Source organism: Mustelus asterias, chromosome 8, assembly GCF_964213995.1.
Source record: "Mustelus asterias chromosome 8, sMusAst1.hap1.1, whole genome shotgun sequence".
Classification (NCBI taxonomy): domain Eukaryota; kingdom Metazoa; phylum Chordata; class Chondrichthyes; order Carcharhiniformes; family Triakidae; genus Mustelus; species Mustelus asterias.
In genome coordinates, this window is record NC_135808.1 from 1,399,358 (window position 1) to 1,418,274 (window position 18,917).

At 46.6% G+C, this 18,917-nt stretch overlaps 1 protein-coding gene across 1 annotated transcript in view; it reads left to right on the forward strand.

The window, feature by feature from the left end:
- Positions 1–18,917, forward strand: part of LOC144497614 (uncharacterized) — a 110,473-nt gene that overhangs the window by 85,330 nt on the left and 6,226 nt on the right. Inside the window, exons 15-16 of the mRNA XM_078219055.1 lie at positions 2,612–2,644; positions 5,924–5,950. Of these exons, the coding sequence (XP_078075181.1) occupies positions 2,612–2,644; positions 5,924–5,950 (60 nt within the window). The remainder of the gene's footprint in view (positions 1–2,611; positions 2,645–5,923; positions 5,951–18,917) is intronic.

The following is an 18,917-nucleotide window of genomic DNA, read 5'->3' on the forward strand; positions in this document are numbered from 1 at the left end:
GCCATCCATGGGCCTTCCCATCACAGACATAATTGTGGTGGCAGTGCCCCAGCCCCTACCCTCCTGTCTGATTAAATGTCCACACCATCAAATTCACTGCAGGGGAGGTCTTAAAATCCACCCAGTAAATTGAAGTACTTAGTTCGAAAGGAATGTCACTAACAATATCCCTGAATAGAACTAAAGTTTAATTTATGCACCTAATCCACCTTCTAAAAACCATTTTCAGCTTGGTCTGCTGAAACTACCATCTCCCTAAACATCCCCAATACAGGAGCTGTCAGGTGAAGCACTGCCTCCAGAACCCATCGATACTTTACAAACTTCAGCAAGTGGAAACCCTCCATTCCCAGCTGAACCTTTCCCCCTCTACAATCCTCATTCTCCTGATACATCTCCACCTTGTGGGCCAGACTCATGTCCATGGTCAAGGTTAGGACAGGAAGCCTGGGAATGAGGTTTTGTCTGCCTGTTGAGAGAGGAGGAGTGGTGAGGGGGATAGAGTCAGCTGGTGTTCACTGTGGACCTGGGGAGCAAGCACTGGATTGCAATCCAATTGCTGAAAGTTCAGCAAAGGCCATTTTCTCAATTGCCTTGAGGAAATATGACATTCACTCTAGAGAACTATCTTTTATACATCCAGGGAGAGGATTAAGGTAGAGGTTTGACTGTGGAGAGTCACATTGAATAACCACCTTCACATGTGGCCTCATATCAAATATTATTTGTTTTTATTGGACTGGACCTGAAATATCTGGATGTTAAGATATAGATGAATATTTGCGAGTCAGCTTTGAGAATGATTTTTTTGTGTGAGCAGAGGTTTCTGTTCATTAGTATTAATGTGACAGTGTCTAAGTTAAGGGTGTCTGGGTCCCTGTCTCCAACACATGGTGCAGGGGTTTCAGTGGGAAGAAAGTCAGCTCCGTCATTCAGTCCTTGGAAAACTCTAGTGCGGAACTATTAGTGACAACTAATGAAGAGAAGTTGGGCTGTATAGGCCGACACGCTCCAGAGCTCAGAAGAATGAGAGTGGATCTAACTGAGACATATAAGATGCTAAAGGGGATTAACAGGGTAGACGTAGAGAGGATGTTTCCTCTTGTGGGGCAATCTAGAACAAGAGGTGATAGTTTGAGGATAAGGGGACAGCAGATTTAAAACAGGAATGAGGAGAAATTACTTTTCTCAACGAGTCGTGAATCAGTGGAATTCACAACCCCAGAGTGCAGTGGATACCGGAACGCAAATCGGAGGAGATAGACAGATTTTTAATTAGCAATGGGTCGAAGGCTTCTGGAGAACGGGCAGGAAGATGGACTTGAAGCTGAGACAAGATCAGTCACGACCGGATTGGATGGCGGAGCAGGCTCGAGGGGCTGAATTGCCCACTCTTGTTCCTGGGTCTTATGTTGTGAGGAATGTGGTGAGAGGGTTGGGAAGCATCCGTGCCTGCTGCGTGTGCTAAACCCTCACCAGGAAGGGCTGAGGATGGTGTTTGTGCAGCATGATAGATGTGATGCTGATGTTAAAGTGTCTGTGAGACAATCAGTGCTGATGTCTGTCAGTAAATATTGTGTGAGTTCCCTGAACAGTGTAACACTTTGACTACATGACTCGATAATGAGAGTGAGATTGGAGTCAGGAGAAGGTTGACTTACTCTGGTGGAGTGGATGAGATCATTCATCTTCTTCCTGCACTGGATTGCGTTTTGAGGGGCGGCTGCCCGATGCACTCAGCTGCCCTTCAATGGCCTCCCAGCCCAGCGAGGTGAGGCTGGTGTGTTTCCTGGAGCCATTCCTGGGGTAGAGGGTATCCCATTTCATGAGAGTTTCCTGGGAGTCATTCCAGAACCAAGGAGCAGTTACCTTCTTTGCAACAGATATTTCCTAATGACCTCTTCTAAAAGCTGGTCTGGAGAGAGTGAGGTGGGGTTTAAATGTGGCCCCTGGATCTTTGAGTCCATTAGGTGACAGCGGTGTGGGCGAGTCAGTTCCAGACACGACACATGATTCGGTGTGAAACTCACCCATGAATAATTAATGAATAAACAAGCGTGAAATCAGGCATGATTTCCTGCCACACCACCCAGCAGGAAGCACACCGCGATACCTCCCCATCATCCCACTTAATGTCATCATGGAAAATTCCACCCCTTGGATCTGGGATTTGTCCGCAGTCTAAACCTATTCGGATTGACGTGGACAATATATGTATCATACCTGCCATTTCCTGATGCTCCATAATATCCATCTATCTATCCTTTAAAGGACTTGTCTGGTCTTTATATCATTTCACCAAAAGAGAGGCAAAGGAATTATTTAATTATCTATATTCTGTTATTTCTCATCTGCTCCCCTCACTTGAATTTGGTTCTTTCCTCCCTGCCCCCTTTCTCTGTCTCTGTTTAAAACCTGTTAAATCTCTATTATTTCCAGCTCTGATGAAAGGACATCAACCTGTTTCTCTCTCCACAGACTCCACCTGACTTGCTGAGTATTTCCGGCAGTTTCTGTTTTTATTTCCGGTTTCCAGCGTCTGCAATATTTTGCTTCGATGAAGTCATGGTTTCTAATTTTCAAAACAATGTTTCTCTTGTTATTTTTTCAGAGCTCGAACTTCGGGAATTTGTTGCAGAATATGGTAAGAGTTGAAGATTGAAATATTTACAAACTACAAAGTATATTTGTTTTGGCGTAATTACAAGTTTAATGGATTATATTTATCTGTCACGATCAGTTAATTCCACATATTGATGATGTGACTGTGCTTTAACCCAAAGGTTAATAAACTGATCTTCTTCTGAATCTTCGGCCAGAACTTTACGTTGTTCTGGCGAGTGTGTGAAATCGTGCACTTGAACAATATTTCAGTCAATTGCATTGACTGGCAGCTCCATCAGTCCCAGCAGCGCCAAGCGCGTATTAGTGGGCACCATGAAAGCAGAAGATGCCTCATGGATTCCCACAAATGGGCAAATGCAGGGATTGGGCAGGAAGGGTTTGGGGGGGTTAGGGACGGTGTGGGGTGGGTGAGGAGTTGAGGATGGAAGGGGTGGGTTTTCGGCAGCAGGCAGTAGGAAGAAAGGGGTTTCTATCTTTGGACAACCACCCCCCCCCCATCTTAAAATGGAGCCCCAAAGAGAGTGGCCCCTTTTCCTCCACATCCTGTGAATAATTTGCATTTTTTTAAAAGCCAGGCTGCCCGCTCTCACCTTTGGCCTCGATCGCCCGCTGCCTGGACCTGTTGATGACAAGCTTGGCCGGGTCCAGGAGCAGGTTGATGAGAAGGTCCTCCTCCCTCCCCACCCCTCTCCACACCGGGTTCCTGAAGACCAGGAATGTGGGGCTGAAGTGAAATCAAAACTCAAGTAAAAGGTTTCCAGGAAACTATAAAGGGGTGAAAATAATTAACATTTACATGGTCCGCGAACTCCACAAGGCTGCAAAAGACAACAGGCATCTTGGGAGTCTATGAACCAAAACAATCTGTGGTTGTGTGGGACGGTCGTGTGGAACACCCTCCGCCCAGAGTCCCCGATGGTAAATGGGAATACTCCCTCATAGAGAGCCCTCCACCGGGGACCTCCACCGCCGGACGGCAGCAAGGTGTGTCTGGATGGTGAGCAAAGGTAAGAAGGTGGAAGGTGAGCAGCAGCAGCCCAGACAGGAAACCCCTCTGTGCTGCGCTAAAGGGCCCAGAGGGCATTTCTGCGAGGCTTCTCGAGCTGTGGGGCTCCGGCTCCTGACGGACGGTTCGGCTTTGGGGCTGACATGAAATTCTGTCTGAGCAGGGGTGCACTCAGACTGGAGTTCACCGCACGTCTGCGCCTCATCGAGACCCCGTGTGCCTCGGAGCATCACTGGTTTAGGGCGTTCGATGGCATCGGCTGTAAGCTGGATAACCACTGATGCCTGACACACCAGTTCCAATGGGGTCATCCAGCCCACTCCTCCACCACTCACCACGTCCCTGATCCTGGTCACCCCAGCAGTCCCCGCCCTTCCCCCCACCAGCCGCTGGTGATGGTATTGATGGACCTGCAGATTCCTGAGCAGCGACTCCCTGATGACAGTCACTATTCCAGACAGGGGAGAGCTGTGGAGTGAGGTGACCAGGTTCCAGACTTTAATCAGCTCCTGGTAAAAACCGCACTTATTCTGTTCGAGTCCTAGACCCCCAGATACAAAGCTCCCTTTGATCCTCAGTTTCAGACTCCTCTTCATCCTGGCTGGAAGTAACGGGGTTCGTAGCTTTCCTTATCGGAGGCAATGACCCACAGCCAGTCTCACAGATTGTTTTTCTCAGTTACTTCAGGTATCTCTTGGAGAAGGCCGAGGCGGCAATAATCTTGTTTTCAGACTCTCGGTGTGGGTGATGTTGCCCAGGTTTCCGGCCTTCCCACCGACCTTGACTTTCTCCCTCAGAAACTGCTCCTGTTACAGGAAACAAAACCATGAGACACAGGGAATTAAATCTTAGTTACAGACTCGGGAGAAGAACCACAATTGCTGCTGTCGAGGATCCCATCTCCCACTGGGTTGGAGAGATTGTGGGTGAATCTCCAGATGGTTTCTTCCTGTCCTTAAGGTGCAGAAATGACTTCTTCCGTGTTGCTGCCATCCCCTCTGCTCCACTCCTCCCGCTGCCGGGGCACATTGCTGGTGAACTTGTGACTGGCCTTCATTGATGGAATGCCGTATACAACACAGCTGTGCCTCCTTCACGTTGCCTGCATTCACAAAGTCTACATTCCCAGGTGTTACTCTTGAGATGCAGCGACTGTGATGTGAAGTTACTGAGCTCTGTGTCTCCCTTTAACGGCGCTAATGAAGGAATTGGCTTTCAGTCGCTTTCTTGCCAACAATGTCTTCCTTCTTTCTCACTCAGCTCACTCCTATTCATTCTTACAGCACCAAGTGAGAGTTGCTTTCGCCCAGCGTTTCAGTCCTCCCCCACTGCCTCAGACCCCTCCCAAACAGATTCTGTTACTTTTGTTTTCAGCCAATGCCATTACTGTTTTTATTTCCAAACGGGATTTGACGCTCCCTCTCTCACTTGTACATGTGCCAGATATATACCTCAAACCTGACAATGTGAGGGTAAAGCTTCCTCCTGTTGTTCTCCAGCCTTCCCCAATAATACTGAACAAGAACAAAGAACAATACAGCACAGGAACAGGCCCTTCGGCCCTCCAAGCCCGTGCCACTCCCTGGTCCAAACTAGACCGTTCTTTTGTATTCTTCCATTCCCAGTCCGTTCACGTGGCTATCTAGATAAGTCTTAAACGTTCCCAGTGTGTCCGTTTCCACCACCTTGCCTGGCAGCGCATTCCAGGCCCCCACCACCCTCTTTGTAAAATATGTCCTTCTGATATCTGTGTTAAACCTCCCTTGAACCTATGACCCCTCGTGAACGTCACCACCGACCTGGGGAAAAGCTTCCCACCGTTCACCCTATCTATGCCTTTCATAATTTTATACACCTCTATTAAGTCTCCCCTCATCCTCCGTCTTTCCAGGGAGATCCCATCATTATTGTGGCGGACATTTCTACCCTCCCAACTGACCCCTTCCCCCACCCAAGCTCATCACCGCTGAATTGCCCCATATAGTCCTCAGTCCTCATGGCAATGGGGAACTCTGTGAAAGTCTAAGTCCCTGGTAGAAATGGAGCAGGGTGGAAATGGAGTTGAAACCTAACATTATCCATGATCATACTGAATGGTGGAGCAGTTTCAACAGGCCATCTGGTCTAGTCCTGCTCCTATTTCTTGTGATCCTGTATCAATGACATTTAGAATGTCTGTAAAACACTTGCTGTGAAGTTATTTACAGATTAAATCATGGGGAAAGACTGGGAGAAAGAACATTTCGGTCAGAATGAATTAATTCCTGTCTAATTTGTTGTTTCTGTTTTCAGAGTGGAAGAGAATTTGTGAATGTGAAGGTAAGACCTTATTATTGTAACACACAACAAGAAAGAATAAATCAATACAAAACCTGATGAACTGTTTAAAAAAACTGACAGCTCAAAAAATAAACCAGACAACTGGAAAATCATCTTCAGTAAAGATCTAACATAAAGGCCACAGTTTCAGTGTGGCCAAACAAGTTAAATTCATTTTGCTTTGAATTTCAGGATTTTTAATTGCTGTTTTGAGATCTGATTCCACATTTTAGTTTGTTTGAATTCTCTCCCATATGAAATTGAAAAAGAATTCGTTCCAATGGGAGAGCAGTGGGACAGACATTAACTTGTTCTGAATGATGCAGCTTCCATGTCCAATGTTGTAATTTGAAGGAAACAGGGTGGATGCTGAAAGGATGTTTCCCCTTGTGGGAGAGACTGGAACTTGGTGACACAGTTTAAAAATAGGGGGTTTCCCATTTAAACCGGAATGAGAATTTATTTTCTCTCCCCCAGAGCGCAGTAGAGACAAGGTCATTGAATATTTTTAGGGCAGAGGTAGATAGATTCTTCACTAACACAAGTTATTGTGGGTAGGGGGGAATGTGGAGTTGAGACCACAATCAGATCAGCAATGATCTTATTGAATAGCAGAGCAGGTTCGAAGGGCTGAATGGCCTCCTGTTCCGAACCCGTATGTTTGTATGTTTATAACACCATTCCATTACATTTACCAACATTTTGAAGCATATTGTGATTCTTTGCTTTTCTCTATTTTTCTGTTTTTTTTATTTTATTGTCCTGCTGTTAAAAGTGAGTCCAATGGAACAACTTTCCCACTTTTCGTGCTGAATAATCCGGTTATGCACCGACAGTGGGTTCCGCACCCGGAAGTCGGCAGCGTTCCAACTTCAGGACCTGCTGTCGGTGCGTGCCCAATAATCCCGTAATTGCTGCCGTGAGGGCGGGTTACAGACCATCATCCTGCCCAATGAGTGCTGGAGGGAGGGATGTCCCGTCTCAGAGCCTGCGGCCATTAGCCAGAACAAGAGCCCCCTGGTACAGGATAGTGTCCTGTCAGATGATCAATCGAGTACATCTACTCTACATGGAGCATTTTCCACACTGACCAGATCAATAAATTTAAATTTTAGATAATCTCTGCTGAACATGTCACTCTTCATATGTCATGATGTGGAGATGCCGGCGTTGAACTGGGGTAAACACAGTAAGAAGTTTAACAACACCAGGTTAAAGTTCAACAGGTTTATTTGGTAGCAAATGCCACCAGCTTTCGGAGCGCTGCCCCTTCGTCAGGTGGAGACTCCACATGACGATGGGGCAGTGCTCCGAAAGCGAGTGGCATTTGCTACCAAATAAACCTGTTGGACTTTAACCTGGTGTTGTTAAACTTCTGACTCTTCATATGTGACAGAAATTTTAAAAATCAGCAAGTCTGCTGCCTTTTGGTATTGAGGAGTTTTACATTTATTACATATTTCCAGACATAGATGTCTGTGCCATCGGGGTGAAGGGAGAGGTGTTCTAGAAGGGGCAAAGCTGCCCCCAGATTCAGTGAGGCCGCCCTTGGTGCCCTCCAGCGTGCAGTCTATGGTCAGTGTGACCAGCTCATGGCGTTCACCAAACCCCTTCTGTAGCAGTGACAAGACGTATGATAGAAACCATTGCCCTATTGAGGCGTCCCTGGTGTCACGGCCATCCAGTTGATCAGAGCCAGCAGCAGGATCATCAACTTGGTCTCTCAACTCATCATCCCCTCATCATCCCCCTCATCCTCAGAGGATTGGACCCATCTGGTGTGTCATCCTCCTCCAGGGAATCTCCTCTCTGGATGATGATGTTATGGAGGGCACAGCAAACCACAGGGAGGTACGTGAGAGGGAATATTGCAATACCCCTCCAGACCTGTCCAAGCAAATGAAACTCATCATTTGGAGTCTGATGTTCTGCTCCACTATGTTCCTGGTGCAGTTGTTGTTCTCAGAGAGCCTTCTCTCTGTGTCAGGTCTGGGCACCCTCACAGGCAGCATTAACCATCTTTTCAGTGGATAGCCTCATCATCAAATCAGCATTCCTCCAAGGAAGCCGGGAAAGGTCTGGAATCTGGGAGTTCCTCAGGATGTATGAGTTGTGACTGATGCCCGGGTACCTGGTACACATCTGTATGAGCTGCCGATTATAGTCACACACCAGCCACACATTGATCGAGTGGAAGCCGTTTCTATCCAGCTGGCTTTACTGGCTCCATGTGTGCAGTCAGTGTCTCCCTGCACCCGAGAGAAACCTGTAATCACTGCAAATCCTCAGGCTCGACCCACCTGACATTCTGTGTGAAGGAGATGTAATTCCCAGCCCTTCACAACATCAAGCGGTGGTGTTGTGGTATTGATGCTGGAATAATAATCCAGAGACTCAGGGTAATGCTGTCGGACCCCAGGTCGCGACAGCATTGTCATTTCTGGTAGGGAATGCTTCTACCCACCTGTTAAACTGGTCTATAATGACCAGACAATAGGTTTTGCCATGGGATTGTGGTACTGGCCCTGTGAAATCTATTTGCGGATGTTCCCAGGTTCCCTTTGGTCGGGGCTGGTGTCCCATCTTAACTTTTATGGGTCGACCGGGGTTGTATTGCGCGCATGTCACGCATCAGTGACAATGTCAGGCTATGTCCCTTTCCACCACCATTCTTTTCCTATACTAGTTGCCATGGCCTCTCTTCCCGCATGTGAGAGTCCATGGTGTAGTTCCAAGAGGGTGTTTTGTATGCACTCCGGTGCCATGACCTTGTCATTTCGTCTCCAAACGTTATCAGTCCCTCTGTTCGCTCCCTGTGCTTCCCACTTCCCCTTTTCCTCTTTCGAGGTATCCTTGTGTAAGTCCCAAATATCTATTTCACCTCCTGTCTGGCCCGTTACTGCTATTGGCAGCTCACCAACTGCCTCCTGTTCTAATGCTAATTGTGCTGCTCTATCTGCAGCTTGGTTCCCTTTGTATTTTAACCAATCAGGGTTATCCCTTTCTGGTTCCTTCTGATGCGCTTTAATTATAATTACTGCCACTTCTTGGGGTTTTTCGCTGGCTTTTAGTAATGCCTCGATCCTTTGTTGGTGTTTAATTGGAGTTCCTCCCGTGGTTACAAACCCCCTTCTACCCCATGCCGTCATATAATCATGTATTACCCCGAATGCGTACCTACTATCGGTATATATGTTTACCGTCTTTCCTTCAGACAATTCTAGTGCCTTTATGAGTGCCACTAGTTCCGCCACCTGCGCGGATAGACCTCCGTCAATTCTTTCTGACTTTACGTTCCCACTTTGTCATTTACTACTGCCCACCCTGTCCGGGGTGATCCTTCCACGTATTTGCGTGAGCCATCTACAAAAAGGGCCTTCTCAGCTGTTGCTAAAGGTACATCCTTTACCCTACCTTCTTCTACATCCATATCTACGTCTCCACAGTTATGTGGTTCCCCTGTATCCAAAATTCCTTCTGCTGGGTTATCTCCTGTGTCCCTTACTATTCTAACTGATTTGCTGGGAGGTAGGAGGACTGCTTCCCATTTAGCCCTTCTCATGTTCGAGATGGACCTTAACTTTCCTGTATTTACCATTTCCACCAAGGTGTGTTTGGTGTGGAGGATTATATTTCCTGTCATTACTATCGGTTCACTAACCTTTACGGCCCAGGAGGTGCAATCTAAGGCGGCTCTGCACCTTGGCAGTCCGGTTACTACCGGCCCTTCTGCTGTTGAATAGTAACCTATGGGTCTCCGTTTATCGCCATGATCTTACGTTACTGCTGCAGAGTAGAACCCCCTTCATTGTTACAGTGTATGTGGAAATCTTTATTGGAATCTGGTAGTCCCAGTCCAGGGGCTGATATCAGTTCTGCCTTTAACTTATTATAGGCCTCTTCTTACTCAGGTCCCCATTCTACGGGGTTTAAGGCTGGCTTTCCTCCTTTAACTAGTCTCTGTATAGGCTCTGCCAATTTTGCGAATTCGGGGATAAAACTTCGGTGATAGTTAAACAGTCCCAGCACCTTCCTGACTCCTCTTCCGGTGACTGGCCGCGGCATTTGTTGTACCGCCTTCTTTCGGTCTGTTGGCAGCTCTTTAAGCCCTTGTGATATTAAGTGTACGAGGTACAGGACTTGTGCTTTCCTGATTTGTGCCTTTTTGGGGCTCACCTTTAACCCTGCGGTTTTCAGTTCATTCAACACGAGGTATAGTGCTCCCTGATGTCCTGACTTAGATTCTGAAGCTATTAATATATCATCCACGTATTGTAGAATCGTGCTACCCTCTGGTAGTTCTACCCTGTTCAGGATGTCACTCATTACTCGATGGAAATAGCGGGGCTATTGTGGAATCCCTGAGGTCGGCGAGTCCAAGTGTACTGTTTGTCTCCCACTGTAAATGCGAATTTGTCTTGGGATTCGGGATCCAAGGGTATGAACCAGAATCCATTGGCTACATCCAATACGGTAAAGATTTTATGCTGCGGTGACAATCCATTCAGGATTGTCGAGGGGCTTGCTACAATGGAGTGCAATTTGGACGTGACTTTATTGAGGCCGGAGTCATCTCTTGTGAGTCTGTAACTTCCGTCGGGTTTGCTCACTGGTCATACTCCTTCATTAAATCATGTCCCATTATTGTACCCTCATTATTTTTACATACATGGAATCTCAGATACAAATTATTTATTTCTACTAACGTGGTCTTGCTCAGGTAGGCGGGTGTTTTGTTCCCTCCTATCCCTGTTAGATAAATCATCCTACTTGTAGTGGGTAAGGGAAGGTCGGTGACAGATATGGATGCTCCTGTGTCCACCAGCATCTCACATTGCCTGCCCCCGAATAGTGCAGACACATCGATCCTTCCCTCCCTCTTACCCTTATAGAACATAGAACAGAGAACAGTACAGCACAGAACAGGCCCTTCGGCCCACGGTGTTGTGCCGAGCTTTGTCTGAAACCCAGATCAAGCTGTTTCCTCCCTATCATCCCGAAGTACTCCATATGCCTATCCAATAGCTTCTTAAATGTTCCGAAAGTTTCTGACTCCAGTATCACTGCAGGCAGTCCATTCCACACCCTAACCACTCTCTGAGTAAAAAACCTACCTCGGACATCCTTCCTATATCTCCCACCATGAACCCTATAGTTATGCCCCCTAGTTACCGCTCCATTCACCCGAGGAAATAGTCTTTGAACGTTCACTCTATCTATCCCCCTCATCATCTTATAAACCTCTATCAAGTCTCCTCTCAACCTCCTCCGCTGCAAAGAGAAAAGCCCAAGTTCCCTCAACCTTTCCTCATAAGACCGACCCTCCAAACCAGGCAGCATCCTGGTAAATCTCCTTTGCACTCTTTCCAGTGTCTCCACATCCTTCTTGTAGTGAGGTGACCAGAACTGCACACAATATTCCAAATGTGGTCTCACCAAGGTCCTGTACAGTTGCAGCATAACCCCACGGCTCTTAAACTCAAACCCCTTGTTAATGAACGCCAACACACTATCGGCCTTCTTCACGGCTCTATCCACTTGAGTGGCAACCTTCAGAGATCTATAGATATGAACCCCAAGATCTCTCTGTTCCTCCACATTCTTCAGAACCCTACCTTTGACCCTGTAATCCACATTTAAATTTGTCCTACCAAAATGAATCACCTCGCATTTGTCAGGGTTAAACTCCATTTGCCAATTTTCAGCCCAGCTCTGCATCCTATCTATGTCTCTTTGCAGTCTACAACAGCCCTCCACCTCATCCACTACTCCACCAATCTTGGTGTCATCAGCAAATTTACTGATCCACCCTTCAGCCCCCTCCTCCAAGTCATTTATAAAAATTACAAATAGCAGAGGACCAAGCACTGATCCCTGTGGAACTCCGCTGGTAACCGGTTTCCAGTCCGAAAATTAGTTACCTCCTCAAAAAATTCAATCAAATTTGTGAGGCAAGACTTGCCCTTCACAAATCCGTGCTGACTATCCCGGATTAATCCGCATCTTTCTAAATGGTCGTAAATCCTATCCCTAAGGACCTTTTCCATCAACTTACCAACCACCGAAGTAAGACTAACGGCCTATAATTACCAGGGTCACTTCTATTCCCTTTCTTAAACAGAGGAACCACATTCGCCACTCTCCAGTCTTCTGGCACCACCCCCGTGGACAGTGAGGACCCAAAGATCAAAGCCAAAGGCTCTGCTATCTCATCCCTTGCCTCCCAAAGAATCCTAGGATACATTTCATCAGGCCCAGGGGACTTATCAACTTTCAGTTTATTCAAAATTGCTAGTACATCTTCCCTCCGAACATCTACTTCCTCCAGCCTATCAGCCTGTGACACCCTCTCTTCCTCAAAAACATGGCCCCTCTCCTTGGTGAACACCGAAGAAAAGTATTCATTCATCACCTCTCCTATCTCTTCTGACTCCATGCACAAATTCCCACGACCGTCCTTGACCGGCCCCAACCTCACCCTGGTCATTCTTTTATTCCTCACATAAGAGTAAAAGGCCTTGGGGTTTTCCTTGATCTGACCCACCAAGGACTTCTCATGCCCCCTCCTAGCTCTCCTAAGCCCCTTTTTCAGCTCATTTCTTGCTAACTTGTAACCCTCCATCGAGCCAACTGAACCTTGTTTTCTCAACCTAACATACGCTTCCTTCTTCCTCTTGACAAGACATTCCACCTCTTTTGTGAACCATGGTTCCCTCACTCGGCCATTTCCTCTCTGCCTGGCAGGGACATACCTATCAAGGACACGCAGTATTTGTTCCTTGAAAAAGTTCCACTTATCATTAGTGCCTTTGCCTGACAATTTTTGTTCCCACCTATGCTTCCTAATTCCCGCCTGATTGCATCATAATTACCTCTTCCCCCAATTGTAAACTATGCCCTGCCGTATGGCCCTCTCCCTCTCCATTGCAATAACAAAAGACACCGAATTGTGGTCACTATCTCCAAAGTGCTCTCCCACAACTAAATCCAACACTTGGCCCGGTTCATTTCCCATTACCAAATCCAATGTGGCCCCACCTCTTGTTAGCTTATCCACATATTGTGTCAGGAACCCCTCCTGCACACACTGCACAAAAACTGCCCCATCCGAACTATTCGACCTATAAAGGTTCCAATCAATATTTGGAAGGTTAAAGTCCCCCATGACAACTACCCTGTGACCTCCACACCTAGCCATAATCTGCTTAGCAATTTCTTGCTCCGCATCTCTATTACTATTTGGGGGCCTATAGTAAACTCCTAACAACGTGACCGCTCCTTTCCTATTCCTAACCTCAGCCCATATTACCTCTGGAGCAGATCCCGTTCGAAATGCCTTTCTGCAGCCGTTACACTCTTCTTGATTAACAGTGCCACTCCTCCACCTCTTTTACCAGCTACCCTACACTTACTGAAACATCTATACCCCGGAACTTCCAACAACCATTCCTGTCCTTGTTCTACCCATGTCTCCGTAATGGCCACAACATCGTAGTCCCAAGTGCCAATCCACTCCCCAAGTTCACCTACCTTATTTCGGATGCTCCTTGCATTGAAGTTGACACACTTCAACCCACCTTCTTGTCTGCTGGTACCCACCTATGAATGGGGGCTGCAGGCCGTCAGTCTTGCTGACCTCGGAGGTTCCTTAGTTCCTCCAATTCTGCCGTGGATGTGGATCGGGGCGGGGGTCTCCCATGTTTGTCCCAACATATTGCTTCCGTGTGTCCATTTTTATTACAGTGATTACAATGTCTCCCACTGTTTCCAAACTTATTTCTTTTCCTTGGGACCCAGCACTCCTTTGCAAAATGCCCTTGTCGGCCACAATTGTGACAGGTCAGTTTGGGCTTAGTTCCGCTCCCGCTACCGTAGGCAGCTACTCTTTCCTGTTTTATCTTCGCCTGACATTTCTCCTCCCCGCCGTGTACGCCGCTAGCCCATTCCACTAGTTCATCATAATCCTGGGACATGATCACTCCCATTTTTAGGATGGTTTGGTGAGCGCTGGAGAGCCCATCCTTGAAAGCCTGGATGAAGGCTCGATCCCCACGGCCTGGGTTTCCTTGTCCTGAGCATTCCTGGTATACTTGGAACAACCGTTCCCCGTATTCAGAAGCTCCTTCCCCCTTTTGTTGCTTGGTCGTTGTGATTCTACTCCAATTAGTAGGAGCATTTCCTAAAGCTCTCTGGACTTCTGTTTTAAACAGGGCGAAGGGTGCCTGTTGGGCATCTATTTCTGCTGTTAGGGCTACTGCGTGTGTCCAACGTCCCCCACTGTAGTCTTGTGCTGGGGGAATGGCGGGCCCTCCGCCTACCTGCCTCCATTTATCCACTGGACATGCGGCCCTAACCAATTGGTGTATATCCCTTAGGTGCACTTGGTGTTCTACCCAAACCTCCCCAAACCTAACAGAAATCTTTGTCTCTTCACTGGACACAGGTGAGGTCCCAGAGGATTGGAGGATAGCAAATGTGGTCCCGTTATTTAAGAAGGGTGGTAAGGATAACCCGGGTAATTATAGGCCGGTGAGCTTGACGTCCGTGGTAGGGAAATTGTTGGAGATGATTCTTAGAGATAGGATATATGCGCATTTAGAAATGAATAATCTCATTAGTGATAGACAGCATGGTTTTGTACGAGGGAGGTCATGCCTCACAAATTTGGTTGAGTTTTTTGAGGAGGTGACAAAAACGATTGACGAGGGAAGGGCCGTGGATGTCGTCTACATGGATTTTAGTAAAGCGTTTGACAAGGTCCCTCATGGCAGGCCGGTGCAAAAGGTTAAATCTCACGGGATAAAAGGTGAGCTAGCTCGATGGGTGGAGAACTGGCTTAGCCATAGAAGACAGAGGGTAACAGTGGAGGGGTCTTTTTCCGGTTGGAGGTCTGTGACTAGTGGTGTTCCGCAGGGCTCTGTACTGGGACCTCTGCTGTTTGTGATATATATAAATGATTTGGAGGAAGATGTAGCTGGTGTGATCAGTAAGTTTGCGGACGACATAAAGATTGCTGGAGTTGCGGACAGTGATGAACATTGTCAGAGAATACAGCAGGATATAGATAGGCTGGAACATTGGGCGGAGAAATGGCAGATGGAATTTAATCCAGATAAATGCGAAGTGATGCATTTCGGTAGATCTAATGTAAGGGGGAACTATACAATAAATGGCAGAACCATCAGGAGTATAGCCACACAGAGGGACCTGGGTGTACAAGTCCACAGATCCTAAAAGGTGGCAGCACAGGTGGAGAGGGTAGTGAAGAAGGCATATGGCATGCTTGCCTTTATTGGACGGGGCATAGAATATAAAAGTTGGCATATGATGTTGCGGCTGTATAGAACGTTGGTTAGGCCACATTTGGAATACTGCGTCCATTCTGGTCGCCACACTACCAGAAGGACGTGGAGGCTTTGGAGAGAGTACAGAAAAGGTTTACCAGGATGTTGCCTGGTATGGAGGGTCTTAGCTATGAGGAGAGATTGGGTAAACTGGGGATGTTCTCCCTGGAAAGACGGAGGATGGGGGGTTGACCTAATAGAGGTGCATAAAATTATGAAGGGCATAGATAGGGTGAACACTGGGAAGCTTTTTCCCAGGCTGGAGGTGATGAACATAAGGGGTCACAGGTTCAAGGTGAGGGGGGCAAGGTTCAACACAGGTGTCAGGGGGACGTATTTTACACAGAGGGTGGTGGGGGCCTGGAATGCACTCCCAAGCAAGGTGATTGAGGCGGACACGCTGGGATCGTTTAAGACTTATCTAGATAGCCACATGAACAGACTGGGAATAGAGGGATACAAATGAATGGTCTAGTTGGGCACATGAGCGGCGCAGGCTTGGAGGGCCGAAGGGCCTGTTCCTGTGCTGTATTGTTCTTTGTTCTAAACCGTATCTAATTCTTCCCAAAATTTCATATTTGCGCTTCTAGGTTGTAGTTTACCCAAGGAGGCCATTATCTGTTGTCTTTCGCCCGGGGTGAATGGTTTGTAATTTGCTGTTGGCTGCACGTCCGTGCCCCCTCAGGTTACTGGCACCAAGTTGTGTTCTAGCACTTCCCCTTCCTCTGGAGGGGTGGTTGGTCCCTGTTGTGTGGACTCATAAGGGGGCAGAGGAACAGTTTCCCCTCCCCATTGATTCTCCTCTAATACACAATTCCTTTTCTCCAATTCCCTTACTCTGGATTCTAATATTTTAATTTTATCCTGATCTTTGTTCCACTTTTTAGTGGAGGCGACTACTTGTTCAATAAGTTCAGCGAATTGATGTACTAATAATATCCCTGCCTTTTTTGTTTTGTCTCTCTTTTCCCCATCTACCCACTTTCTCTGTTGTTCTAAGGTCTGAGAAACATCCCAGCCATCCCTTTGCATCTTCTTAATCAGTGCGTGTCTGTCTGTCATATATTTATCAATAAGAGAACCTGCAGGTTCCCACTTCGTTTCTCTATCTGCCATCTTGCAGACTTCTACAGCGCCAGCCATGATTATTTCCTTAGCAACGTGTTTTCTCCACCGTTAGGGTTTCTATTTATACTCACGGCCACGATTACCTCCTCGGCAACGTGTTTCCTCCACCAGAGTCCGGCTCTAGGTCAGAGTGATCAGCTCCTTACAACGTGACAGACAAGTACACAAACTGCACAAACTTTCATGCAAACAGGTGGCAAACTCTGCGTTTGTTCGCCACTATAGGGTTTGATGCTAAATGATCTTTATCACTTGTGCTTCACAATCCTAAGTGCCTTTGTGCCTCTACGCCCACTTCAGGGTCCTGACCTTCGCGTGGGGGATTTCCCCTCTTAACAACCAGACTGAGGCTGCGCGTTTGAGACAGGCACTTTCTTGTCCTTAGTCGATCAGCACAAGTAACAATCAATTCCTGTATCTATCCGATAGCACCCCTAAATTCCCCTAATTTTCACCCGTTTTTAACTGCATTGTTGGCTCAGTCTGACTCCCACAGTTCAATAATCTCTACTCCAGTTCGCCGACTGAGGCCAACCGATCAACTCACCAGCAGTGAGATCCTGCCGACCAAGCCAATTTGTTGTGGGAAAATCACCACTCGGAGTCAGATCTAAAGATTCAACATGCAGTTTATCGGACAAAGCTTTGGGAGAAGCGCTGGTCTCTCTGCAGTGCACACAGTCACCTTCTTCTCAACTTTAAAATGGCAGTTGAGCATCTTTTATACATTTTCAAATAATGGACAAGGACGGACATTGGCAGTTCTCACATCGTTATACACAGAGTAGATACATTTATGCCCCCCATCAACGGCTGATCTCGTTACCAAAACTCATTGTTTTGGTTCTGCTTTATCTCAAGCTAAGGTGCCTCAAGGTCTGATCTATTTCCTGCAGTAATTTAGACACAAACAGGTTTTAACTCACTCTGCAATGTCTGTGCCCAAGTCAGCACATCTTAATGTCTTTTCCCAGAGTCCATTTTGTGCTAGGTAACCATCTTGTATCCTTTAATTTTGAGTTTACTCCAACAGTGAAATTTAAATGCAATCAAAAAATCTGGAATTAAGAGTCCAATGATGACCATGAAATCATTGTCGATTCTTGTAAAAACCCATCTGGTTCACTCCTATTCTTTTTCCCAGAATGCATTGGAGGCTGTGTCATTGAACTTATTCAAGGCTGAATTTGATAGATTTCTGATCGACCAGGGAGTCATTCTGGGGGTGAGGATGCAGACATGAAAGCAGAGTTGAGACCACAATCAGATCAGCGAGAATGTTGTTGAATGATGGAGGAGGCTCGAGGGGCCGAATGGCCTACTCCTGCTCCTTGGTCCTATACCAACTTATGTTACTTTATAGCCCTGTGTACCCATCCACTGAGTGTACATTATGTACTGAATTGATGAGACTATAATAATAACAATGACATGTGTGGAGTTGCTAAAACAAAACACACATTCACCAATCTTCTTTTGAAAAAATACTGCTGTTCTTACAACCCGACAAAGGCTTCAGACAGACCAGAAAAGAATCAAACACAGCAGCTTCAGCACTCCTTAAGTTGTGCAAATGAACACAATCACTGAAAGAATAATTTATTCTAACCACTTAAAGATGTCAATCAAGAAAAGTCAACCTTTATCTCCAGGTGTAAAAACAGAACCCCACCGAGACAATCCTTTTGGGAGTCTGGACTCTCAGCCACTTGGGCTGCAGAAACCATAATATTTTTTGAAAAGACAATTAGTGAATAGGTGTTTTATTTCTGAGCAGTTCCACAGATGTCATTGCTACTGTATGCCTCATTGATTCTGTACATAGTCTTCACTGGGTTAATGGGCATTGAAGGGCCATTGAGTTCGCATGGGTGGATGGGAGGAGTGAGTTGGCACTGAGATGGAATGGAGTGAGGGGTGAATGGTGGGTGCATGGAAGGAGCATGGGGGCACAGCTAAGAACTTTTCACCTTAAAAACAATTCAGCACGCATCTTCAGCCAAAGTCAAACCATTGGGTTCACCGATATAAATTTCAAACCTTGAGGCAGGAACCAGGTGAACCTGTTGATAATTTCTGAATGAGACTGAGAAATGTGGCCAGAATGTAAATTCAGAGAAAGCGATGAAAGTTGGGGGATCAGCTCATTTGCGATTCTACACAGCCTGATGTATAAAAAGATCTGATTAGAAAGAACAAGTTCAGAATATCAGAGGCTGTCGACACTGCCAGAGCACATGGAAACAGGAGTAGAGATATGAAGACGCTGACTATCCAAACAGCTGGTATTCAGTTAAATCACGGGAAAGGCAGCAGTGAAACATCTACAAAAGGCTGCAAACCAGACAGAAAGATAAGAGCTGTGAATGTCCACATGAGTTCACTGACAGAAGGAAATGTCCCACCTGAGGATCAAACTGCAGACTTTGTAGAAAGCCCAATCACTGGGTAAAGATGCACAGAATAAATTAAGAGGTTGGTAAAGTTACTGGAGG